At 50.9% G+C, this 27151-nt stretch overlaps 2 protein-coding genes across 2 annotated transcripts; both read left to right on the forward strand.

The window, feature by feature from the left end:
* Positions 1–916: 916 nt before the first annotated feature.
* On the forward strand, positions 917–3330 carry LOC109734875 (uncharacterized). The gene is made up of 2 exons (XM_020294059.4): positions 917–1162; positions 2238–3330. Exon 2 carries the CDS (start codon positions 2262–2264, stop codon positions 2967–2969), a length of 708 nt encoding a protein of 235 aa, XP_020149648.1. The 5' UTR covers positions 917–1162; positions 2238–2261; the 3' UTR covers positions 2970–3330.
* A 20743-nt stretch (positions 3331–24073) lies between these two features.
* LOC109734849 (probable galacturonosyltransferase-like 1) lies at positions 24074–25360 on the forward strand. Its single transcript, XM_020294028.2, has one exon. The coding sequence runs from the start codon at positions 24132–24134 to the stop codon at positions 25182–25184; it is 1053 nt and encodes a 350-aa protein (XP_020149617.1). The 5' UTR covers positions 24074–24131; the 3' UTR covers positions 25185–25360.
* Positions 25361–27151: the final 1791 nt, after the last annotated feature.

A 27151-nucleotide genomic window follows, 5' to 3' on the forward strand; every position in this document is an offset into this window, starting at 1 on the left:
GTGGCTGCTTTAGGCAGATGATCGGGATGCTATAAATCTCGGCGTGAGCTGTTGCAAGGAGAGGGAGATGGCCACCCAATGATTCAGGGGGTGAAAGCCCCGACACGAGCTGTTGTAGAGGGGGCCGCCCATTGACACTCCAGAAGCACGTGATGTTGCTACGAGAGACCCACCGCAAATGTTGCAAGGCGGTGCTGGTGACCATATTTACGAGGGGCGCCACTGTGCTTCGAGGGAGATGATGCAAGGCCCGTAGGTGCTGCGAACCAGAGCTGCAAGGGGCCTTGTCGTGCTTTGAGCAAGATGCTTCAAGGCCCGTGGTTGTTGCGGACTAGAGTTGCGAGGAGCGTCGCCGTGCTCCGAGCCAGATGCTGGAAGGTCCATTGTTGTAGTGGTCCAAAGGTACGAGGAGCACCACCGTGCTACGTGTCGAATCTGCGACGAGGGCGCCATCATTCTACATGATATATAGATAGATGCTGCAAGCAAGGGGTCATCGGTTCAGCGAGGTAACTCGCCGATGCAACGAGGCCACTCGCTGAAGTGTCGCGATGCTCCGAAGGGCCTATGCTGGAGGTTAGAGAATCCTACCGCGGCGAGTGGAAGAGGAGCGCTGCCGCAGAAGGGAGCATCCTCTGCGGCACACGGGTGCCGCTGTGCGAGACATGGGAGGACGATGCGTAGACCCAATCCGTCGGTCACGCGCGTGATAATCAAACTGCCCGGGAGACTTTGTTTTGTTGTTGTCAAAAAACAACTACCCGCAAAAAAAGAAAAAAACCGCTGGGGAGAACGGTTGATCTTTCCTACCCTACATCTGGCTGGCGCTAGTTCAGTGCGTGCCCTGTGTCTGCCGTTTCTAAGAAGTTTCTGTGTCATTTCGTAAAGAAAAAAAAAAGAAAAAAGAAAAGGCAGTTTCCGTAATCTTTCACGGAAAACGCCTCCCGCCCCGGAATTCAGCGGGCCAAACCGCGGACCCGCCGCGAAGGCGTCCAGATTCTGCTGGAATCTTCCAGGCGTGCCGCGCGCCCTCCCCGATTTTATTAAGGGCCGTCGTGGTCCCGTCCAGGCCATCGCCGTCGATTCGCCTTGCAGGCAGGCCTCCGCTCGCCGCTCGCCGCCCGCCGCCCGCCGATCGGCCTCCGCTCGCCGCTCCCCCGAGGTAAATGGCGCCTGCCCTCCCCCCCTGTCGCTCCGCGTGAAATTTCGTCGTGATTTAGGATTTACTCGCTTCCTGTGGGGGCGGATGTGATTCGTTCGATGGGGTCTCTCGCTGCGTCCGCTGGCCGATTCATGGGGGTATCCTGTCGGCGTCCTGGTGATCCAGGCGAGCCTTGAGTGGTAGGCTTCGGGGTGCTGATTTGCGCTCGGAATTGGATCCCTGGGCGCGGCTTGGTGATTTGGGGGAAATTGGGAATTTTCCTTCCGTTTGTTGAAGAAATAGATTGAATTGATTCAGCAATTCAATATTCCCGAGTAGTTTATTAGAAATTAATCTTCTTCTAGAGCCTGGACTGTGAACTCAAATCGATCTGGTGTAGCCGTGTCTGATTTCTAGAGGGTCTGATGAATATTCTTCTGTGGATAATCCATGGAATTTTGTTGTTTGAGCGGGCTGAAAGGGTGTAGGTTATATCAGTGATTCTGTTGCTGTGGGTACTCAGATTATTTTGTAAGAAAATAATATGCTCACCTGAGTAGCAAAATCAACATTTCTGGGAGTCCCTGATCATCAAGTGCCTTATTTAGCTGAATGCCCTGTGGGTTAGGCTAAATACTAAAATGTTTATGATTAGAGATGTATTAGTATTTCTTACTCCGTATGTCCGGATGTATGTAACACTAAAATACGTCTAGATACATCTGTTCGAGCGTCTACATCTAGAGCGTCAAGTAATTCCGGATGGAGGAAGTATTATACAACGCAGCTGTATTTTAGCACAGTTGTAACCATGAGCAATCTTTATAGGTGATCTTTTTGTTAGATTTCCGTTTCGAAAAAAAAATCTTGTTAGATTAAGTTTTTTTTTCATATTTATTACATGGATGATGTATTTTCACATTCGCCCAAAATCAAGACCCTTTTGGTTTTGGGAGGTTTCATAGTACTGACTGAGGCTCGTGCAAAGAATAGGTTGCTGTATGTGGTGTAACTCTCTACTGTTTGTAATAACTTTGTAGTGTTTGCCATAGCTCTTTCTAGCAGTGTTGGTGATCGTTATCACTTGAAATCGCAGGTTTCAACCGTTAGCAACCTCAAGATGGCTGCCAATGTTGGGGAATCAGCGGCAGTCGGTGGCAGCAGCAGTGATGCAGCTGGAGGGAGCTTCGAGTGCAATATTTGCTTTGAGTTGCCACAGGAGCCAATAGTAACTCTCTGCGGTCACCTATTCTGCTGGCCGTGCCTCTACAGATGGCTACACATGCACGCAAACACACCAGAGTGCCCTGTGTGCAAGGCCATTGTTGAAGAAGACAAGCTTGTCCCCCTTTATGGCCGTGGCAAGGACCGCGTCGACCCAAGGTCAAAGAACACTCCTGGAGTCGACATTCCTCAACGCCCAGCTGGCCAGAGGCCTGCGACAGCCCAACAAGCTGATCCTAACAACAATTTCGGCAACGCCCATGCAAATCCATGGTTCATGGGCATGGGGGGCGCGGGTGCAGGGGCGGGTGTTCCGCTAGCGAATGGACGGTGGGGCAACTATGCGTTCTCGGCTGCATTTGGGGGCCTATTCCCTATGCTCAGCTTCCAGATGCATGGATTTCCAGATCCAGCTGCATATGCTCAGCCCGCCGGGTTCCACTACGGGTTTGGTCATGGCCATGGCTTCCATGGCGGGCAGCACGCCCACGGCGTCCCCCGCCAGGGGCCGCTAGGGCAGCAGCAGCAGCAGGCAGATGTCTACCTCAAGGCCCTTCTTATCATGGTCGGGGTTCTTGTGATCGCAAGCCTCCTCGCAGCTTAAATTGGTTACCGCTATCATCAAAATTGTGGTGGTGTTTGGTAGGAGTTGCCAGAGCATACCTTGGTGTAGGCTTATCTCTACCAAATTGGAGATAAGTTCTGTTCGTTCGAATGTTTGTATGAAGGGTCCATGGAGTTTGTGTATCTAGATCTGGATGGTCTTCCTCTGCATGATACATCATCCTATGTTTTGTAGTTTTGACTCCTTTGATTTGATAAACGTGGTGTACAATTGTTGGGAGGTCATCCCCCCGTGTCTGTAACCTGTATCAATCTAGATTGGACAGTGTAGATGAGTACATTTACATGTAATAATTCTCATGTTTGCACAAAGTGACAGTTCATGTACCTTTTGACAGCAAGCTCAAGGTGTTGCCATTCTTGTACAAATATCGGTAAATTTGAATGTAGGATCTATGTCTATGCTTGTTTGTGAAGGTTGGAGATGGGCTATTTCATCTTTGTTGGCTATCTCAGAAACTCTCACCACTTGACCGAATCTTCTACTGTAACGGCGACGCTACTGCACTTGCTCCACACACAAGCAGAATCCCTGTGGCATGTGCAACGAGACCTGTGAATTTGTCTGCATCCAGGCTATTCTGCTGAATCGCCACCAGCCTCAGCCTCTTGTGCCGACCACGCCGATGAACTGAACGAAGACAAAGCAAAACAAGGTTTCCTCTGTTAAGTTCTTTATTACGTGGAACTAAACCACCGATTCAAATCCTAGACAAGATGCAAGATCTACCGGCACGTTCTCTCGAAGATGCTCATAAAAATAGAGTTTGCGTACCTATTCATAGGGATGAGTGTGCACGCATGTTGTGTGTTTGCGTCTGTACTGTGTTTGGAAAAGAAAAACATCGATATACTTGACTCATTTAGAGCATCTACAGCTGGACTTGGTAAATCCGACCCCTCAAACGCCGGCGGACGCGCCCAGGCGTGTCCGCAGACAGTGACCGGTCATGTCTCAAATAATGCATTCCACATCTGGATACCTCAAATTAGAAACCTAAAATCCGTATTATTACACGCAACACATCAATCTTTAAGTGGAGCTCGTCCGGCTCCGCCGTGCCCATGTCCGGCGGTCTGCGACGCCCCTCAGAGTGTTGGTTCGGACGCCGGCAAGGTAGAGTAGGGCATGGAACATGAGCCGGCTCACGAGACTCAAGGCACCGTCGTCTCCCATGCCCTACTCTTCCTCACCGGAACCCGAACGGTGCCGGTGGACGTCGGATCGATGATGAATTCGTCCTCGGACGAGCCGATGACGTCCACGACGACGCGGTTGCGGCGTCAGCACTGTTGCACCATATGGGCGTCGGAGAATGCGACTCCGCCTCACCGACGTCCACCGCCGCGAGGGCTGCCGCCGCCTCCCGCGCCCGCTGCCTCGCACGGCGGGCACGTCGTGCCATGTTCTCGTCGGACGAGGCCCATGGTGCATCCTGAAGCTCGACGCGCCAACAGAGGGGTTGCACGCCCGCTGAGGGAGTCCTGGATTATGGGGTCCTCGGGGAGCCGGCCTATGTGACCTGGGCCGGACTGATGGGCCGTGAAGATACAAGATAGAAGGCCTTCTCCCGTGTCCGGATGGGACTCCCCTTTGCGTGGATGGCAAGCTTGGCGTCCGGATGTGTAGTTCCCTTCCTCTATAAACCGACTTTGTATAACCCTAGTCCCCTCCGGTGCCTATATAAACCGGAGGGTTTAGTCCGTAGAGGCTATCACAAAACATACATGCTAGACATCTAGGGTTTATGCCATTACGATCTCAAGGTAGATCAACTCTTGTAACCCCTATACTCATCAAAGTCAATCAAGCAGGAAGTAGGGTATTACCTCCATTAAGAGGGCCTGAACCTGGGTAAACATCGTGTCCCCCGCCTCCTGTCACCTTCGATCCTTAGACGCAAAGTTCGGGACCCCCTACCCGAGATCTGCCGGTTTTTACACCGATATTGGTGCTTTCACTAAGAGTTCCTCTGTGTCGTCGACGGAAGGTTCGATGGCCTGATCAATCATCCACAACGATGCTGTTTCAGGGGAGACTTTCCTCCCCGGTCAAATTTTTGTGTCCGGCGGCTTCTCGCTGCGTGCCAACTCAATTGGCCACCTCGAACAAATCGACAGCTTCGACCCTGGTCATCAGATCAGTTTTGGAAATCTGAACTATATCGCTGATATCCGAGGAGACTTGATCTTCCAAGGGTTCGCGGCCTCGACCACAGCTCTGGCCTTAGATCCGAAGCATATCACCAGGTCCGAAGACGGGAGTTTAGAGCCCACCGGACTCTCTGCAGCTATAGAGCTCGCCACCGGAGATCCGGAGGGGACTGCGTTACCAGCAGGCCCGGAGTTAAACCAGGTTCCCTCTGTCATCGTAAAGCTGGACTCACCTCCGGATATCAGCTCCGAACTCTCAAGGGTCGCGTCACTTGAGCTCGGCCAGGAGACTTCTGCCCCGCCCAGCTCCACGGACTCTCGCTCCCCCGTCCAAACCTCACTCTTAAACGAGGCTCTGGACTTAATGTGATCCCTCGCCATTACAGAGGAATCGCTTCCGAATTGTGTCCAGCCCGGACTAGGGGCCGAGAGCAGGAAATTTTACGTCCCACCCACCACCCACTTCATAGCCACTGTCGAGGACTTAACCGACATGCTTGACTACGGCTCCGAAGACATCGACGATATGGACGACGATGCCGGAGATGAGCAAGACCAAAACCCGCCGTTCACCGGACGCTGGACAGCCACTTCCACATATGACGTATACATGGTGGGCACACCCAAAGAGGATGACGGCAATGGTGGGAATGATCCAGTCGAGGACAAGCCTGTTGAGACACCACCAAAGCGTCGACGTCAACGGCGCCGCTCGAAATCGCGTCGCGAAAAGGACAGCAATACCGGCACCGGAGACAATAATACTCTGGAGAACGCTGAAGACCAGGAAGCCCCCCGTCGAACCAACATCCGAACAAGATGATTGGGAGGAGGGGCAAGTCAACCCCGACGAACCAATCGGGAACGAGGACTCGGAAGATAGCAATTATCTACCAATATCTGAGGATGATGTAAGCCTTGGGGACGAAGATTTTATCATGCCAGAGGAACCCATCAAACAAGAGCGCTTTAAGCGCCAGTTAATTGTCACTGCGAGAAGCCTAAAAAAGAAGCACCAGCAACTTCAAGCCGAGCAGGATACGCTCAACGACAGATGGACTAAAGTCCTGGCAGCCGAAGAGTACGGCCTCGAACGCCCAACAAAGAGCTACCCGAAGTGCGAGCTACTACCACAATTTGACGACGAGGCCCTTGAGCCAATACCGCCAAAGTATAATGCTGCTGACGAACCTGACCGGCCACCGCGCGGACGGGATAGAGCGGCCACTCAGGCCGAACACCAGACCGCACCACCCCGGCTTAGAGGCAGGAAGACAGCGGCCCTAGGACATACCTACGACCTACGACAGGACCTGGACAATAGAGCCGGTCAGATCAGATCAATCTACGGATCAAAGGGGCGCACCCCAACCCGAGAGGACGGCCATCAGGCCTGGCGCGATAAGCACAACCTCACCCGGGCCGAAAACCGCATACGGACATCATCTGAACTCCGCCGCGATGTCGCCCAATATAGAGGCGCCGCACACCCCTTATGCTTCACCGATGAGGTAATGAAGCACCAGTTCCTAGAAGGGTTTAAACCCATGAACATTGAATCATACGATGGAACAACAGATCCCGCAGTATGGATCGAAGATTTTCTTCTCCATATCCACATGGCTCGCGGTGATGATCTCCACGCCATCAAGTACCTCCCCCTGAAGCTCAAGGGACCAACACGGCACTGGTTAAACAGCCTCCCAGAAAACTCTATTGGCAGTTAGGAAGATTTGGAGGATGTCTTTAGAGACAAGTTCCAAGGCACCTATGTCCGGCCTCCAAACGCCGACGACCTTAGTCACATAGTCCAGCAACCCGGAGAGTCAGCCCAGAAGCTCTGGACCGGGTTCTTAATTAAAAAGAACCAAATTGTGGATTGTCCGGACGCCGAAGCCCTCGCGACCTTTAAGCACAACATCTGGGACGAGTGGCTCGCCCGACACCTCGGCCAAGAAAAGCCAAAATCCATGGCAGCCCTAACCGCACTCATGACCCGCTTTTGCACGGGCGAAGATAGCTGGCTAGCCCGAAGCAGCAACAGTACCAGCGACCCTGGCACATCCGAAGCCAGAAACGGCAACGGTAGGCCCCGACGCAACAAACACAAGCGTTGAAACAACAGTACAGATACCGAAGATACGGCGGTCAATGCCGGATTCAGTGGCTCTAAATCCGGTCAGCAGAAGAAGCCATTCAAAGGAAACAAAGACAGTCCATCTAGCTTGGACCGAATACTCGATCGACCTTGCCAGATTCACGGCACCCCTGACAAGCCTGCCAACCATACCAACAGAAGTTGTTGGGTCTTTAAACAGGCCGGTAAATTAAACACCGAACACAAGGGGAAAGGGTCGCCCAGCGAGGACGACGATGAAGAACCTCGCCCACCGAAGACAGGGGGACAGAAGAAATTCCCCCCCAAGGTAAAAACGGTGAATATGATATATGTCACACATATCCCCAAGAGGGAGCGCAAGCGCGCGTTAAGGGACGTCTACGCCGTCGAGCCGGTCGCCCCAAAATTCAACCCATGGTCAACCTGTCTGATCACCTTTGATCGCAGGGACCATCCGACCAGTATCCGTCACGGAGGTTCGGCAGCATTGATCCTCGATCCAATTATCGACGGATTCCATCTCACGGGAGTCCTTATGGACGGCGGCAGCAGTCCTAACCTACTTTATCAGGACACTGTCCGCAAAGTGGGTATTGATCCATCAAGGGTCACGCCCACTAAAACCACCTTTAAAGGGGTAATCCCCGGTGTAGAAGCTCGTTGCACGGGCTCCGTAACATTGGAAGTGGTCTTCGACTCGCCGGATAACTTCCGAAGCGAAGGCTTGATCTTCGACATCGTCCCCTTCCGCAGTGGTTATCACGCATTGCTCGGAAGAACCGCCTTCGCCCGCTTTAATGCGGTCCCGCACTATGCTTATCTAAAACTCAAGATGCCCGGACCACGCGGCGTCATAACAGTCAATGGGAACACGGATCGCTCCCTCCGTACCGAGGAGCATACCGCGGCCCTTGCAGCCAAAGTATAGGTTGGCCTCATTAAGCCGAACACTACATCGTCAGTCAAGCCCCCGGACACTGTCAAACGAGTCCGGTCTACCCTGCAGACCGTACAGTCCAGCTCGTCCAGAGCTAGATTAGCAATCCGGCCCCCGTCTGAACCCGAACTTCATAGCGGCATATATACCGCGCGTACATAACTACACACTAAAAATACCATGGGCAAGGACGGAGGCACACCACAAGCAAGGTCCACAATACGGCTCGACCCTATGCGGACCCTCGTATCTTTTTCTTTTTCTTCTTCTTATTTTTTCTTTTCAGGTTCTTTACGACACACATCACTTTTTGATGATGCCAAGGGCTCCTTTTTTCAGGTTCCCTATTTATACTCGATCATGAGATCCTCTCAAAGGATTATACACCAGGGTGAACAGCTGCGCAGACATGCGACAGAATGTCCAAAGGATCTTCAAGATCACCCTTTTCTCTTTAGGACTTGTACACAGCTTTCCCTTGTATTCGGGATGTAAAATAGCCTCGATGCTTATCGCATCCTCCGTAAAAATATGTTTTGACGTACCAATCAGACTATAATGGAAACATCTTCGCCCAATCCCGTGCGATATTGGCTTCTTTGCTAATCTGTATCCCCTCTTTACGTCAGATTATCGCACATACCTTGGCGTGATTCAAGTCGCCAGGGGCTGCATCTGGCCACATACATTTTTTAAACAAAGAAGTCCGAACACTTTTACAGTACACTTCGGCGTCCCGAATATAGCATTATATGCATCGGCTCCGAATCATGTCTTTGGTCAATAGTTGGGTTGCCTGGCTCCTGTGCTTACTACCTTACGTTCCTTTTTTCGACTAAGGTAGTAAAGGGAGAACTACTGCGATTGTGCTTCCGGTTCGTCCGGTCAAGCACCTCAGTAGAGAAAGCCGAAAACTGACTGTCATGATCCGGCGAGAGCTGGTCAGCTATTCGGCAACTTAATATAAATCCCTTGCGATTTCTTCCGTATTATATGAAGGACCAGCCTCGGTTTGGTCATGCGCTTAAGGCGTCCTAGTACGATAGCCGCATACACACCAGGGGCTAGCTAATAGCCCCATTGTCAAACTTCTTTGGTTAAGCAAGAGTGCTAAAACCTCATAGTCCGATTGCCTGGTTCGCCGCGCTGACACCTCCTTCACGGACCAAGACGTTGGGTCAAGTGTAGTCATGCGCTACTCCGAACACCCCCCGTAATAACTACGTAGGGGCTGAAGCCGACGACTGGTAAACTCTCAGAAATAAAAACGTCTGCATGGGAGGAAAATAATTTCAGACAAAAGCATACATATATTACAAGGAGTTGTTCCATAATACAAAGTCTAGGCACGGATACATTCATTCAAAAAATAATATCCTTCGAACACTGGCCCTCTACAATGCGGGAGCCTTCCATGACCTCTTCAAAGTACTTCTCCGGCGTACGATGCTCCTTGCCGGCGGGTGGCCCCTCGGTCGCAAGCTTGGTGGCATTCATCTTCGCCCACTGCACCTTGACACGGGCGAAGGCCATCCGAGCACCTTCGATACAGACCGACCGCTTTATGGCGTCAAACCGGGGGCAGGCATTGACTAGCCGCTTCACAAGTCCAAAGTAGCTGCGGGTATGGGCTCGGCTGGCAAAAGACGGACTATAACATCCTTCATGGCCAATTCGGTCACCCTATGCAGTTCGGTCAACTGCTTCAGCTGATCGTTGAGGGGTACTGGATGCTCTGGCGCAAGGTACTACGACCAGAACAGCTTCTCCGTTGAGCTCCCCTCTTCGGCTCGGAAGAACTCCGCAGCATCAGCAACACTCCGGGGAAGATCCGCAAACGCTCCTGGAGAACTCCAAACCCGAGTCAGTAAGATGTACCTTCTCCCTACAAATTTGCTTTGCATAGTAAAGGCCTTACCCGCCGCTATCTGCTTTGCCTCTTGGATCTCCCGGTAGGCGCCTTGGGCTTCAACCCGGGTTTCCTTCATGCTTTGGAGGGCCTTAACAAGTTCGGAGTCTCGATCCGAGATTTTGCGCTCCAAGGACTCACATTTACTTATAGCATCCTTGAGCTCTTGCTGGACTTCCTCCACCCTCGATTCATGTTTTCGTCGGGCGGCTCGTTCCTCCTCCGCCTCCTTCTTGGCTTCAGCCAGCAAGCTCTTGAGGGTCTCGACCTCAGACGCATCAACTATGAGCATAATCATAAAGATCAGTCAGATAACAAATAAGAATTCATATCACCTCAGATATGCATAGGTATTGCATACCTTGCTTTTCCTCCAACTTCCGCTTCAGTTCGGACACTTCGGCGGCCTGAGTGGTAGCCGCTGATGTCTACTACACAACCTTCTTCTTGTAGACGTTGTTGGGCCTCCAAGTGCAGAGGTTTGTAGGACAGTAGCAAATTTCCCTCAAGTGGATGACCTAAGGTTTATCAATCCGTGGGAGGCGCAGGTTGAAGATGGTCTCTCTCAAACAACCCTGCAACCAAATAACAAAGAGTCTCTTGTGTCCCCCAACACACCCAATACAATGGTAAATTGTATAGGTGCACTAGTTCGCCGAAGAAATGGTGATACAAGTGCAATATGGATGGTAAATATAGGTTTTTGTAATCTGAAATTATAAAAACAGCAAGGTAACAAGTAATAAAAGTGAGCGTAAACGGTATTGCAATGCGTTGAAACAAGGCCTAGGGTTCATACTTTCACTAGCGAAAGTTCTCTCAACAATAATAACATAGTTGGATCATATAACTATCCCTCAACATGCAACAAAGAGTCACTCCAAAGTCACTAATAGCGGAGAACAAACGAAGAGATTATGGTAGGGTACGAAACCACCTCAAAGTTATCCTTTCTGATCGATCTATTCAAGAGTCCGTAGTAAAATAACATGAAGCTATTCTTTCCGTTTGATCTATCCTAGAGTTCGTACTAGAATAACACCTTAAGAGACAAATCAACCAAAACCCTAATGTCACCTAGATACTCCAATGTCACCTCAAGTATCCGTGGGTATGATTATACGATATGCATCACACAATCTCAGATGCATCCATTCAACCAACACAAAGAACTTCAAAGAGTGCCCCAAAGTTTCTACCGGAGAGTCAAGACGAAAACGTGTGCCAACCCCTATGCATAAGTTCACAAGGTCACTGAACCCGCAAGTTGATCACCAAAACATACATCAAGTAGATCACGTGAATATCCCATTGCACCATAGATAAGCACATGCAAGACATACATCAAGTGTTCTCAAATCCTTAAAGACTCAATCCGATAAGATAACTTCAAAGGGGAAACTCAATCCATTACAAGAGAGTAGAGGGGGAGAAACATCATATGATCCAACTATAATAGCAAAGCTCGCGGTACATCAGGATCGTGCCAAATCAAGAACACGAGAGAGAGAGAGAGATCAAACACATAGCTACTGGTACATACCCTCAGCCCCGAGGGTGAACTACTCCCTCCTCGTCATGGAGAGCGCCGGGATGATGAAGATGGCCACCGGTGAGGGATCCCCCCTCCGGCAGGGTGCCGGAACAGGGTCCCGATTGGTTTTTGGTGGCTACAGAGGCTTGCGGCGGCGGAACTCCCGATCTAGGTTATGTTCTGGAAGTTTGGGTATATATAAGAGGTGTTGGCGTCGGGAACAAGTCAGGGGGGTCTCCGAGGCGGCCACGAGGTAGGGGGCGCGCCCAGGGGGTAGGGCTCGCCCCCCACCCTCGTGGGTGCCTCGGGACTCTTCTGGCCCATCTCCGATACTTCGTGGGCTTCTTCTGGTCCAAAAATAATCTCCGTCAATTTTCAGGTCAATTGGACTCCGTTTGGTTTTCCTTTTCTGCGATACTCAAAAACAAGAAAAAAACAGAAACTGGCACTGGGCTCCAGGTTAATAGGTTAGTCTCAAAAATCATATAAAATAGCATATAAAACATCCTAGATGGATAATATAATAGCATGGAACAATAAAAAATTATAGATACGTTGGAGACGTATCAGCCTCTCCCAGCAAAGCCTGTTGATTACAATAGATACGTACGTTATCTCCTTTGGATACTGTTTGACCCTCTGTTCGGCCCTTCTTTACAAAAGCCGCATGGAGTCTCAGGGGCTACTATCTATATCAGGCATACCTTTCGTATATATACATAAAAGGAATATTACATCACAAACCTCAAAGCCTGTGAGAAGGCTGGTATAAGCTTCATTCAATCCGCTTTTAGCGGACTGGACCTTTTCGACCACCGTACCCATAAGGGTACGGTGTTCCTCCACAATGGAAGCGCGCTGAAGTGCTTCCACCAGAGTGTCCGGCGCCCCTGGATTGACAGAGGTCGCCGGTGGAGTCGACGCGCCTCCTTCTTTCAAAGGAGGCTGCTCGCCTGATTCCGGAGCCGTGCGGATCTCCGGAACTATATTCGGTCGGGGGCCGAATTGGGCATGGCCCCCGTCGCCGGTCTCCATGGGGGTCGGTTCCTCCATGTTTTCGGCGGTAGATGTATTACCCTCTGGTACACCTTGACGGCCTCATGCACCTCCCCATGGCCTGGAGAGGTTCTTCGGGACAACACTTCGGTGTTGTCCGTAGTAGTGGGCGGAGAGGCCTGTGGAGGCGTCTCGCTTTTCATCATGTTCGGCCCTAGCGAATTCCCAGAAGACGATGATCGTTGGGGGAGATCGCGGGCCGGACTGCAGCACGTAGTTCAATGTGTTACAACCGTAGGGTGTAAAACCAGGTATATGCACGGTATCTTTGAATACTTGCGATTCGGCCAGGGGCTTTGCCCTAGGGCGCCGCTTGGGGGTGGCTTCGGTGTATGAATCCGAGCCATCCGAAAGGGATAGCTTCCCCCTCTTGGACGCCTCCGCCTCTGGATCTGCGGAGGCCGCCCTTTTCTTCTTCCTCCCCTTAGGGGGAGAGTTGATTTCTTCCTCCTCCTCGTCTTCATCTCCCTCGTGGGAGGAATGAGCCTCGGTCTCTTCGGACAGTACGTCCGAAGTACCTTTACGGCGGAGGCCACTTTTGGCCTCCTTGCCCTTCTTCTTGGCATTCTTCTCCGGCGCCTGGTACTGCGCCGGGACCGGATCCTCGTTAGCAAAGGGTCAGCGGGGTCTTCGGGCAGCGGAGCCGGACATTTGATCCGCTCTGCCTTCCTTGTCCAGCCCTGATTAAAGGATGGGAGTTTTAATACACCCTTCTAAAAATGTGAATCGAGGCCGATGTCATCGGTCGTCTTCGGCCACTTCTTCTGGGCCTTGAAAAGCAGCTTCCAGATCTCCGTGTGTCGTGCCGAAGAATCGCTGTAGGGTCCGCGGTCCTTCCGGATTGAACTCCCACATGTGGAGAGGCCGGCGCTGGCAGGGAAGGATCCGGCGGAATAACATCACCTGGATCACGTCAGTGAGGCTGGTGTTCTTGTCAATAATATTTTTGATGCGCTTTTGCAGCATCATCACTTCGTCCGTTGACCCCCATACTAGACCCTTGTTGGTCCACGACTCGAGCCGCATTGGGGGTCCGGACCTAAACTCAGGAGTGGCCGCCCAGTTGGCGCCGCAGGGTTCAGTGATGTAGAACCACTCCTGTTGCCATATCTTGGCGGTTTCCACGAAGGCCCCCTTTGTCCAGGTGGCGTTGGGGAGCTTGCTCACCATGGCGCCACCACAGTCCGTCTGCTGCCCGTCGACCACCTTCGGCTTCACGTTGAAAACTTTGAGCCATAAGCCGAAGTGTGGGGGGATGCGGAGGAGCGCCTCGCACACGACGATAAACGCCGAGGTGTGGAGAAAAGAATTCGGGGCTAGATCATGGAAATCCGCCCGTAGTAGAACGTAAGGCCGCGGACGAAAGGGTGAAGGGGAAACCCTAGTCTGCGGAGGAAGTGGGGGATGAATACCACCCTTTCACCAGGCTCCGGGGTGGGGATGACCTGCTTTTTGGTGGGGATCCTGTGCGCAACGTCCGCACTCAGGTATCCCGCCTCTCGGAGCTCCTTGACGTCCTTCTCCGTTACGGAGGAAGCCACCCACTTGCCTTGAGAGCCGGATCCGGACATGGCTGGAGTGTTTGGTGGCGTTGGAAAGGATCGAAACATGGGCGCTGGAGCTCGAGGAGGGAAGGGCTGAGGAAGAAGAAGGCGTGGGGTAAAACGACGAGGTCTTATCCTCTTATAAAGGAAGTGAATATCGAGCACCCCCCCCTTAAGCCTTAAAACTCGCCTGTTCCCAAGGGGTCGTGCGAACGGCACGGTTGGGTTACCCAAACCCGCATTGATGAGAATCCCGCGATAAGGGGACACTATCTCTGCTTTGACAAGACGTGTCACCGGAGGTCGTGTCTCAAAACGCGAAACGCGAGGCCGAAAAACGGTTCGAAATAATAAAGTGGTCAGACGTAACGTTTCGCCAGTAAAGCGTTCAATAAGACATGACTTGTTTTTTGATTAAGTATTGTGCCCTTGCGGTTGAGGGTTGTAACTGTTAAATAGAGCCGGATACCGTTCTCATGTTCGAAAGACCACTTTGGAGTATTCGGGGGAGGAACCCGCCTTGCAATGCCGAAGATAACCTGCGCACCGGACATGTCGTCATTGAAGCCTGATTCAAGGGCTACTGAGGGAGTCCTGGATTATGGGGTCCTCGGGGAGCTGGCCTATGTGACCTGGGCTGGACTGATGGGCCATGAAGATACAAGATAGAAGGCCTTCTCCCGTGTCCGGATGGGACTCTCCTTTGCGTGGATGGCAAGCTTGGCGTCCGGATGTGTAGTTTCCTTCCTCTGTAAACCGACTTTGTACAACCCTATTCCCCTCCTGTGCCTATATAAACCGGAGGGTTTAGTCCGTAGAGACTATCGCAAAACATACAGGCTATACATCTAGGGTTTAGCCATTACGATCTCGAGGTAGATCAACTCTTGTAACCCCTATACTCATCAAAGTCAATCAAGCAGGAAGTAGGGTATTACCTCCATTAAGAGGGCCCGAACTTGGGTAAACATCGAGTCCCCCGCCTCCTGTCACCTTCGATCCTTAGACGCACAGTTCGGGTCCCCCTACCCGAGATCTGCCGGTTTTGACACCGATACCCGCCACCGCGTTCGGACGCGAGCCGGACCGCACCGCCTCCTGCGAGGCAGCGACGACACACCTAGCGCGGATCCATGCGCCATTTGGGCGGACACAATGGATTCCCGACGGAAGGAGTCCGAGCGCTGCCGAGCACGGGCCTCCTCCCGGGAGCGGAGAAGCGCAAGCGGACAACCATCTCCTCCTCGGGGGCGTGTGGGATGAGCTCGGGGTCGATGGATATAGAGGTGAAGGACTCGGATCCGCTGCCCGTCATGCCGGAGACGGTCGGAGATCGCTGGAGGTGAGTTTGGGTGGCGGAGGGAGTGGATGGGAGTGGAGTGTGAAGTGGCTAGGGTTTGATCCAACGAGTGGATGGAGAGGAATATATGTGGGGTCAGGTGAGCCAGCGTGGACTGGGTTCGACGTGGCGGACGCGCACGGGCGCCCCATATCCGCCCCATATTTTGGCTGGATATGAGGGGTGCCGGTTAGCTCGGGCATTTGGGTCCCTTTTGAGACTTTCGTCTAAGTCGAAATTTTGTGGCCGGTCAGTGACCAGACGGGCCGCTTGGGTGTTTGAGGCGGGTTTGGGGCGACCGGCTGTAGATGCTCTTAGACGCTTGTATATCATCATCAAAATTTAGAGTCGTCACCGTGTATGAATGCACTGTTACCGCGACTTCGAATTTTCGGTTATCTTTTACTTGTACTTTGGGCACCACCGATTCGCATCTATCCAAACCTTTTTCCTCATTCATGGACGTAGCTGTCCGAACTTGGCTGTACATGGAACGCCGAATCGTATCTATCCAAACTTTCTTTTCTTCATGGACGTAGATGTACATGGACCGCCGATGCAATGCTTTAGCTTGCTCACTTTTACGTACTAGAAAAGCTCTTCATGTCCATGGATATTTTTTTTTTTTAGGGAATTTCCATGGGTGGTTTGCACACAAAAACAAAGAGAAAAGAGTGGTGTCTACTCTCAAAATTATGGGACGAGGGGGTTGGATGATTGGCATGCATGCTGAGCGCGGGCGCGGCTAGTGGGAAGCTTCACGGAAGATGATGCAGGTTGCCGGCACTATACGGGCAAGGATCGATGATCGACTGAGTCGGACCGGGGAGTGGGTTGGGCAAGCCGATCTACGATGAGTGGAATGGCCACTGCCTAGCGACCCTGTAGACTAGCGACCGGAGCACTGCACCAACTAGTAAAAGGTATACATGCCGCATGTCAAAATAATTGCACTTTTGTTCATCAGAAGACGTGGCTTCCAAAAGGCAATGCATAGTAAAAACTGAATAGCAAGCGACATAAGTGCAATGTTGCCAATGAAACGCATCATTTGTACCACTCGCGCCTATCCGTCATTCTCATACTTCTCATCTGCCGGATAACATGGAGATGATCAGTGTAAATGCAATGTTGCCAATGCAATGCATCATCTGTACCATGCTACATATTTCGAATGTATCCTAGATATTGCCCGTGTGCTGCTCCTGGATCGATCAGTGTATGCATAACAAACTATCTACTCCATAGTCCGACCTCGGCGTCCTGGGTCGTAGTCACACGCTATGCTACGTAGACCTGGATATATATATATATTCCGGCCGTTCGCCCCATCATCAGCCGCAGTCGAGTTACTCGAGTACGTGTACGCGCCGCCGAGATAGTATTTTACTACCGGAGATTCTGTGAGGGACGCACAAAAAAGACTCCGCTGGTTTTCCTTCCCGCGCTTTTCCACGGCTGTTCTAGCGCTTTCGAGGGGCCGGGGGACGTGGTAAGCCGTGTGAATGAACGGGCGTGGTCTCGATCAAAAGGTGAAAAAAGAAGAGACAAAATGTGGACTCGCGTCGCGGGCAGGTGTACGTGCCTAACAGTGGCCTAAAAGTTGACCAACGGTTTACCCGTTTGACATGCTCGCGGAAGTCACCTTGGACTTGTTGGCGTGTGTTGCCCTTTGTGAGACATGAGTGCGTGTATGGTAGAAACTCTTTTTTTTTTAACCCATGGTGAAGCTCGGCTTATTGTCGGTGAGCACATTGGCTTTGGTTTCCCTCAAGTTCATCTTGAACAGAACAATAGGGATGGCAAGGTAAACTGGCTTTCGGAGAGGTTCATCACGAAGAGAAAATCTGAGCCCTCTCTCGCGACCGCGTCGCCCCCCTGCGGGCAGCCGGCCGCGCACCTCTCTCTCTCTCCCGCCTCCAGCCCCCCTCTCCCCTTCCTCCCCGCCGCCGTCGCTGGCGCCCGCGCCGGCCTGGCCCCGGGGTCGCTGGTGGCGGCGGCCTTCCTGCCCTTCCCTTCCCGGTGGCTCCGGCGCGGGCGGAGTTGCACCGGGGGGTGCTCCTAGGTGGTGGCGGTCCAGCTGGCGGCGGGGTTCCCTGTCGCAGAGCAGGGGGCGGCTGGGCGGCGGCGTCGTCGTTGGCGGCGGGGTGGCGCTGTGGCTCGTCCTGGCGGCGGCGCTCAGCCCAGATCTAGGCCCTACGGGCCCATCTGGGCCTGGGCGGGCCGGCGCCGGGGCTGGTTGGCGGCGTGATTCCCGGGATGCAGGGGAGCGGTGTTGCGCGACGGGGGCTGGCGGCACCGATGCCAGCTTGCTGCAGCACGGCCGGCGGGGCTTAGCGGGCCCGTTTCGGGCCTGGCCGGGCCAGGGGTGGCCTGGTATGCCCCGCTGCCGTGTCCGGTCGGCTACCGCGACAGTGCCGGAGGCTCGACTTCTCGCACGACGGCGGTGGAGGTGGTTCCCTTCCGCTCGGCATTGGTGTTGTTGTTCTCGTCGCGTGACGCTTCTCTCCGGTCTTCTCGGCCTCGTGGTGGTCCTCGTAGTGAGACGGCGTGTGCGGCGGCGCAACCGCGATGGCGCATTGGGTGGTAGTTTGGATGGTTGGCTCCGGATGGGCGGTGGTGTTTGGTGTGCGGGAGAAATCCTTGCCGGTTCGTCCGGCGCCGATGCGGTGACACCGGCGGGTGCCACCATTCCTTCTTGAAGGGCCTCGGTGGTAGCCATCCCCTACTTTCCTCCGCATACCGGGGGAAACCCTAGGACTTGTCCGGGCAGCAGCGTCGTCGGCGTCGCATACCTTCTTGGAGGTGCTGCTTGGTATGCGGCACTCGGAGCCTCGGGCGGTGGTGGGGTGTTTCCGAAGGGCGCAGCGGTGGCGGGCCTTCCGCGCTTTGTCGATCTGTCGTTGTTGGCATTATGTTTCTTCTTCTTTTTTTGTCTTTGGGCTTGTTGTGCTGCTCGCCCCAGCGTCGAGATGTATCCTATGTTGGCTGGTTGCGTTGGAATACAAAGCGGGGGGAAATCCTTTTTCGGTAACAGAACAATAGGATTGCGGTAAGAACTTCTTCATACTAGTTAAAAAAACAAAAACTTCTTCACACTCCCTCTGTCTTGGTTCATTAGTCGGCCTTGTATTTTGTGTCAAATTTTGGCTGTAAATTTAACCAATAAATTATATGTTTTATTTATTAGAAATAATTCCATTCAAAACTTCCCACGAATAGGAATCCAACTATATAAATTTTGTGGTGTGTAACTTATATTTTGTTAATTAAATCTATGATCAAAATTTGACCAAAAATACAAGAGGGGTTATAAATCCCGGCGGAACAAGTAATAACTGGTACCTTCACTTAGAAAAGTCAATGACAAATCTATGGTGCAACTCGACAACCGCGTTGAGCAAATGACTGGCCCCTACGTTCTAGTAAGGCCTTACAGGAGTCAAATTGAGGAGAGCATTTGCGGTCAGCAATGGCACGATGTATGGAATCTCACATGCTTATAACAAGATGAGAGATTTTTGTAATTATAACTCATCCATACGACTACCCATTTTATCCGGATTTAGTTCTTATTACGGCGTGTGGAGGGGCATCTCCAACGTTGAAAAAACATGGATCTTATGCCAAAAAGGTAACTTAAGACCCACCCTGAACTTTGTGAAAAGGGGTAGCAGTAAAATCTTAAGACTGGGTCATAGTGCTAAAACAAAGCCATAAGGAATAAAAATGATTTGAGGGGTCAAAACTACTACTACCCTAAGGTCCATGGCGGTATTAAGCATTGGATGAATTCTGGTTTGCTATAGCATATTGAGTGAGACCCAGCTTATAACAGATGTGATGCCCATGCTTTGTACTTTATTCATCTGATTTGGTTTATGACCTGGTACAAGAATATGTGATGTATAAGTTATACCATTTGCTGCATATTGCTGTAGCATGAAGACATTATGCTTTACAATAATACATTTTTCGTTCTACAAAAGCAATAATAGATTTCATCAAAATATGTTGCATGCATCAGTCGTTGAAAAGGTCGGACTGTCCTTCCTTTTCAAAATAAAAACAAAGAAGTTAGAAGTGGTTTATAGAGGCCGTTGACATTACTTGCTGCAAATGTCGAGGTGTCCTTTCTTTTTAAAATAAAACCAAAGGAGTCAGACGTGTATGGTAGAGTTGCCATTGATAAGTCATCATTTGTAAAATAAAATAAAATAAATCAAGTACTATAGTACATCTCGATTGATTATAAACATTTGTATTTTTTTGCTTATTCGGAATAAGGAGTGGTTTTCAAATTAATGTGTTCTTTTATTTAGGGTACACCTTATTTTTGACACCCGAGATACTTTTTTGCATGTCATGGCCAAAAGTTTTGATTTGCCCATGGTTGCGTCGTAGCATGAAAACATAGTTGTTTTCCTTTCTCACTCGGGTTTAACAGTAGTATTAATCCTTTTGACGTGTGACTCTCTTACGAAACATCTAACAAGGTTCCATAATTCAAACCATCCTTCCCCATGACGTCCCTTTACTACCCCTGACCACCCTCCCCCGATTCATCGTTTATACTTCGGTTTCCATGAAAAAAAAATTCAACCATGCAAGGTAGATGCCATCTGCGTGCTTTCATGGTGTGTTTTATTCAGAGGATTTTGCTCGTCACGGGTTTAAACCAACGGTACCAGTTGATTTTCTCTACCATGTCATAATTAATAAGATGATCTAATGAATGTCCGGTGTTGTCTCATCGTACTTGCGTCGGCGCGGCAATATCTCCCCATAAGTTTTCAAATTTTATTCTTTCGGTGCTGGTCTTCGGTGGATCTGTTTGGATCTGGTCTTCGTTTGGGTGTTTACAAGTTTGATCCTTCCAATCTACGATTTTCTCCATTGAATATGGTTGCTGCTCTGGTGCGTTGGTTCTATGAGGTCTTAGCCCGACAACTTTCCTACTGTCTACTACAACAAGGTTTGCTCAGCTCTGGCGAGGGAGGGGGCAATGATGGCGGCGCGCATTCGGCTCGTTCTAGTGCTTATAATTGTCGCTAGGTGGTCCACGGACCTGCTTGAAATTTTTATTACCTCTGATGTTCTTTGTTTTTGCGAGTAACCTCTGATCTTCTTTGTACTGTCATGATTGAGAATGAATAGATCGAAAGTTTTTTGCAAACAAAGAAACTGAGAATGTATCCTAGATATTATCCGTGCGCTGCTCCTGGATCGATCAGTGTATGCATAACTAACTATCTAGTCCATGGTCCAACCGCGGCGTACTGGGTCATAGTTCATAGTTCGTAGTCACACGCTATGGTACGTAGACCTCGAAATATATCCCGGCCGTTCGCCCCACATCATGAGCGAGCGAGCCGCAAGTCGGCGTACGTGTACGCGCCGAGATATTTTACCTGATCAGATTCTGTGAGGGACGCACACTCAACTCCGCTGGTTTTCCCGCGCTTTTCTACTACTGTTATAGCGCTTTCGAGGGGTGGCATGGTAAGCTTGTTTGAATGGATCGACGTGGTCTCGATCAAAAGGTAAAAAAGAGAGATGAGATGTGGACTCCAGGTGTACGTGCCTAACAGTCGCCTAAAAGTTGACCAACCATTTACCCGTCTGACCTGCTCGCGGAAGTCGCCTTAGACTTGTTGGCGTGTTGCCTTCTGTGGGACAAATGGGTAAGTGTATGGTAGAAACTCTTTTTTATTAAACCCATGGACCATCGGCACATTGGCTTTGGTTTCACCTAATAAGTTCACCTTGGACAGAATAAAAGGATCGCAGTAAGAATTTATGAATGATGGGCATCTTCACTAGAGAACTCAACGCCAAATCATGATGCAACTCGATAACTCTGTGTATTTTTTTGACAAATCGCATTTCATTCAATCTTTATGTCGAGCCGACACAACCGCACTCGGTGAATGGCTGGCCTCTACGTTTTAGAAAGGGCTTATGAGAGTCAACCGAAGCAGAGCATCTGTTGTTAGTAGCGGCACCAGGACTTGACATAGTGTTCCCCCGTAAAAAAAGACTTGGCATGTGTTTTTGGAAATAAACTTCCATCAACCCGAGACAATATTTTCGCCAAAGGGATTTTCAGGACAAAGGAACAAAGTAAGGAGTCGGGCGTGCATAATTGGTCTAGTTGACATTCATAAGTCATCATTTGTAAGATAAAATAAAACAAGTACTTTAGTAAATCTCGATTGATTATAAATATTTGCATTTTTCTGCCCATCCGGAATAAGGAGTTGTTTCAAATTAGTGCGTTCTTTTTATTGAGGGTACACCTTATTTATGATGCTCGGGATATTATTTTGCATGTCATGGCAAAAAAAATTATATGCCCATGCTTACGTCGTAGCATGACAACATTGTTTTTCCTTTCTCGCTTGGGTTTACTACTAGTACTGATAATAATTCTCAAGATCGCCGTTCACCCTCGGGCAGAGCTCTCCACCGCCGCCGCGCCTTGGGCAGACGCGAGCCTGGACATTGTACCGGAGGATTCGCTCGCACAGACAGATCTGGCATCGGGCAGCATGCTACCACGTGGCACGTACTACTTGACCAGGTCCCGCAGCCAGGCCACAGGCCGGTGGACGACGTGTCACCCAACGCTTGCTCTCTTGCATGGTTCTTTTTTTTTTAAACACCTCTCTTGCATGGTTCTCACCGACACAAGATTGGTGTAGGAGAAGTGCAATCATTTCTACGCCGCGCCTTCTTCGTGCCCATGTTGCACATGAATGATGGGAGTGCGACTGCCAAGGATAGATGATACCACACCGGCGGTATTCCATCGATTGCTGAATCCACTTTTACTTCAAAATTTTGGCTAGCAAAGAGAAAGCGTCGTCGTCATCAGCCGCCCCATTTGGGCAGGAACGTAAGAGCATTACAGTCGGACTTGGCAAATTTGATCCATTAAATGCCCACGGACAGTGACCGCTCTCATTTTAAATTTGCTCCTCTGTATTTGAGTCTCTCATATTTCATCTCGTAAATCCATACAAATCATGCCAATAAACCTACGTATTAAGACACCCTAGCTATGATTCGCTGTCGGAGATGTCCACGACGTCGGTGCAGGGCGCCGGGTGGAAGGGCACGTAGGAGGGCTCCTCCTCCTCCTTGACCCCATCCATGTACGCGAGCATCTCCTCCTCCGCAGAGTGCTCTGCCTCCATCTCCTATTGACAACGTTGTCTAGCCTCCGCATCTGACTCTGAGCGGAAGGAACCGAGGATGGCCTGCAGATCCGCGTCCCCAGCGTCCCCCACATCCTCCTTCGGCTCCTCCTCCTCCAAGTCTTCCTCTGGATCCACTGCATCCAGAGGTAGCCCCGCAGTGACCCGGACTTCGCGCCTTGTCCAGATCTGCTTAAGGAGCTGCAGCCAGCGCTCCAGCATTAGACATGGATAGCTCCTTACCCGACGACGTGGGGGCATTCGATGCTAGTGGTGGCGGGCGGAGAGTGGAATGTGATGGCGGCGGACCAGGTGGTGGGGGGGAGGGAATATTGACGGGTTGAGTTTCAGTGTCGGCGGTCGGCTTAAATAGCCGGGGTAGGCACTACGCGACCCGCTGGAACGTCAACATTGGTCCGACAAAGGAAACAAGCTTCGGACCGCCGGGTTTAAGACTGTTTTCCTGTGGGACCCCATCATCAGTCCGACGTGAGGGACACGCCCGGACGCCCTCATATACGCCCCATATTTGAGCTGGATATGAGGGGCGCCCGTCAGTTCGGACGTTTGAGTCCCGTTTAAAAAGCCTATATGGATCGCATTTTTCATGACCGGTTAGTGACTGGGCCGTCCGTCCGGACGTTTAAGACGGAATTGGGGCGCCCAACTGTAGATGCTTTATGAACGAAAACTATCACCGCTCCCACAAACACAGTTCACAGTGGTAAGCATTTGATATCCACGTACACTGAAACACATGATTTCAAATGCTCATTACAAGTAAAATGAAAGATGCAGAGTGAGGCGTTTTGGCTCGCAGGCTCATCTGCACCCATGCTGAATAAAAAATTCAAAACAAATAGTAGAAAATTTCAAAAAATTCCTTTTTTTTGCCATGACAGATAATTGGTGGGTGATGTCCGCTCCAAATTTTAAATTGTTTGGACATTGAGTAACTTTAGAAAAAAAAACAAATTTAAGCTCAGAATTGGATATTCGGGAAGATGCATCACATTTGCACTCATGTACAAATATATCGATTTTGCTGCCCAATGCCATACTATAGACCATAGTCGAACACGTAGACACGTTTGACCTACCGGCATTTTCACCCGGTTTTCTTTACCAAGTTACGCGCGTGTTACACATGATTTCAAACACGCTTTCCTTCGCTCCTACCTCTCCAAGCCTTTGACCCAAATTTGACGCCTCCCCTTTCCCGCACGCCGCACGCAGCCACGCGCCCGTATAAAAACACGGTCGGCCGCGCGCTCATGCTCATGCTCTCATGCCCGCACACAAACAACGCGCCACCGCACGCACCACCTTCTAAACCAAGCAGTAGCCAAGCATGTCGCGCCTCCTCGTCTTGCTCTTCCTCTGCGCCGCCGGCGCGGCGGCCGCGGCCGCGCCCCTGCCCAGGTTCAGGGAGGCGCCGCACTTCACCAACTCGGCCTCCGCGCGCTGCCCGGCGCCGCTCCCGCCCGCGTCCGGCAAGGACGACGGCGCCTGCTCGCCGCGCGCGGCCGTGCACGTGGCGATGACGCTGGACGCGTCCTACCTGCGGGGCACCATGGCCGCGGTGCTCTCCGTCCTGCGCCACGCCTCCTGCCCGGAGTCCGTCCACTTCCACTTCCTCACCGCCGCCGGGTCGCCCTCCCGGACGGCGGAGCTGGTGGCCGCCGTGCGCGCGTCGTTCCCGTCGCTGGCGTTCCGGGCGTACCCGTTCGACGAGTCGCGGGTGGCGGGCCGCATCTCGGCGTCCGTCCGCGGCGCGCTCGACCGGCCGCTCAACTACGCGCGCTCCTACCTGGCCACCACGCTGCCGCCCTGCGTGCGCCGCGTCGTGTACCTGGACTCGGACGTCGTGCTCACCGACGACGTCGCCGCGCTCGCCGCCACGCCGCTCCAGGGGAACGCGGCGGTGGCGGCGCCCGAGTACTGCGGCGCCAACTTCACCGCCTACTTCACGCCGGGGTTCTGGGCCAGCCCGGCACTCTCCCGGACCTTCCGCGGGCGCCGCGCGTGCTACTTCAACACGGGCGTCATGGTGCTCGACCTGCCGCGGTGGCGGGCGGCGGGGTACACGGCGCAGATCGAGGGGTGGATGGAGCTGCAGCGGCGGGTGCGCATCTACGAGCTCGGCTCCCTGCCGCCCTTCCTCCTGGTGTTCGCCGGCCGCATCGCCGCCGTCGACCACCGCTGGAACCAGCACGGCCTCGGCGGCGACAACTACCGCGGGCTATGCCGCGGCCTCCACGCCGGCCCCGTCAGCCTCCTGCACTGGAGCGGCAAGGGCAAGCCGTGGGACCGGCTCGACGCCGGCCGGCCCTGCCCGCTCGACGCCGTCTGGGCCAAGTACGACCTGCTCCGCCCGGACACCGGGATCGACGCCGTCTTGTGATGACTGACGGTCGCCTTCGATCCACTCTCTTTTTTGATCGGTCTGGTTTAATTAGGAGATCTTTCTTTTGTTGATTGTTGTTGTCAGCTTTAATTAATTAGAGTGTTTGTGCAAGCTGCAAGTGTACATAGTGTTTGGACGAACATTTAACAGAAATGGACTAGTTAATTACTCTATTTTCTCTTCTCTTAATTAATAATAAAGCAAAGTAGAGTGGTACTCAAAACTCCGGAACAGTTGGACTGTGATCAAAATCGCACAGACAATTCAGAAAAATCTAGCCAGTAGTATAATCGGGTCGAAGACCGGAAATGCCATGACAAGGCAAAAGTTTCTATTTTTTTAAAAACAAACATGATCTAGTGTTATACTCGTATAAAATTAAAATTAAATAGTTTCACGAAAGAATGACTTCGGTCGACTTAGTTCAGGGTAAGAAAACAAAACTACGAGTAAAAATAAAAAAAACGTGAATAGCAGCGAAAATCCAACTCGGCGTCCGGGCTCATCTGCTCCTGAGCTACAGTAGAAAATTCAAAAAAATCTGATTCTTTTTGTATGGAAGATGTTCGCGTGTGTGATATCTGTGCAAAATTTCATCCCATTTGGATATCTGAGAAGCTCGTGGCAAAAAAGAGAAAATCGGTCCAAAAATTGCGTGAACAATAACCTTACTCACACATCCGAAATTTGTCTTTTTTGTCGCGCTCTTCTCTAATGTCCAAACTCCACCAATTTTTGCACGAACATCACGCACATGAGCATTTTGCTTTCAAACGAATTTTTGATTTTGCCCGGGCTCATCTGAGACCGGGAGCAGAAACGCCGCTCTTGAATAGTAGTAACTTTTTGTATAGTGTGTTCATGTTGCTTTTGTCTTTTTTCGCCAGAATACCATGAAAACCATTCCTCTGCTAAACGTCACGCACGAGTGTGACATTAGGTCATGTTTATTTTCAAAAAGTTTATACTTTTTTTTTGCAATTTGTATTTTTGAAAAATTTGGTGCATTGGCACCCGAGACCCAATGATCCGCGTAAGGTCAAAGACCTTTAGAAAATTGCATAACTGAATTGGTTTGTTTCTTTGTTGTTAATTAGATTAGCGTTGGTGTTTCTCTATAGTGGATGATTGATATTTCCTTCAAAGTATCTAAAAAGTTTGCTGAAGCGGATCCGGATACTGTATGCAACTTGGCCACTCAAATTATTGTTGGTTGTTACGCGTAAGTAATAGTGTAATGTTGGTAAGAATCCTACGACGAGCGGACCGTGTCGGGTGACATTCGGCCTGCACTTTTTTACTTTTGGTATCTACGTAGCGTCACCTTTTCCAACTCCACTTACGAATTTCTCCTCGTCTTTTTCCATTTGCTAGACTTGGACGAACATCATCTCTGTACCAGCTCTAAGTCACGCATGACCATCGACCAAGAGTATATACCGATAGTACAGAGATGGTCATACGTGCCAAACATTTGGATAGCAATCTACCCCCTCCGTTTTTAAATATAAGCCCTTTTAGAGATTTCAACATGTATTACATACAGATGTATATAGACATATTTTAAAATGTAGATTCACTCATTTTGCTTCGTATGTAGTCCGTAAAATATCTAAAAAGGCTTACATTTAGAAACAGAGAAAGTACATCCGTAACAAACTGAAGAATCTCAAGGGTTGACTCAAATCAACTAGAAAGTCTTTTTGCGAGAAAACTTTCGATCTGTTTATCTACTGTCGTGATACTACAAAAAACACTAGAGGTAAGAATTACATCAAGGTTCTAGACCACCTAGCCAGTGGCGGAGCTTGAAGCCCAACTCTGCCGGGTTGAGTGGGCCAAAATGAAAGAAATAGCCTATGGGTCGGTGTTCTAAGGCCCAACAGTACCAAAATAGTCAGTGGTGGAGCTTGAAGCCCAACTCTGGCGGGCTGAGCGGGCCAAAATGAAAGAAATAGCCTGTG

The sequence above is a fragment of the Aegilops tauschii genome, chromosome 4, assembly GCF_002575655.3.
Source record: "Aegilops tauschii subsp. strangulata cultivar AL8/78 chromosome 4, Aet v6.0, whole genome shotgun sequence".
Lineage (NCBI taxonomy): Eukaryota > Viridiplantae > Streptophyta > Magnoliopsida > Poales > Poaceae > Aegilops > Aegilops tauschii.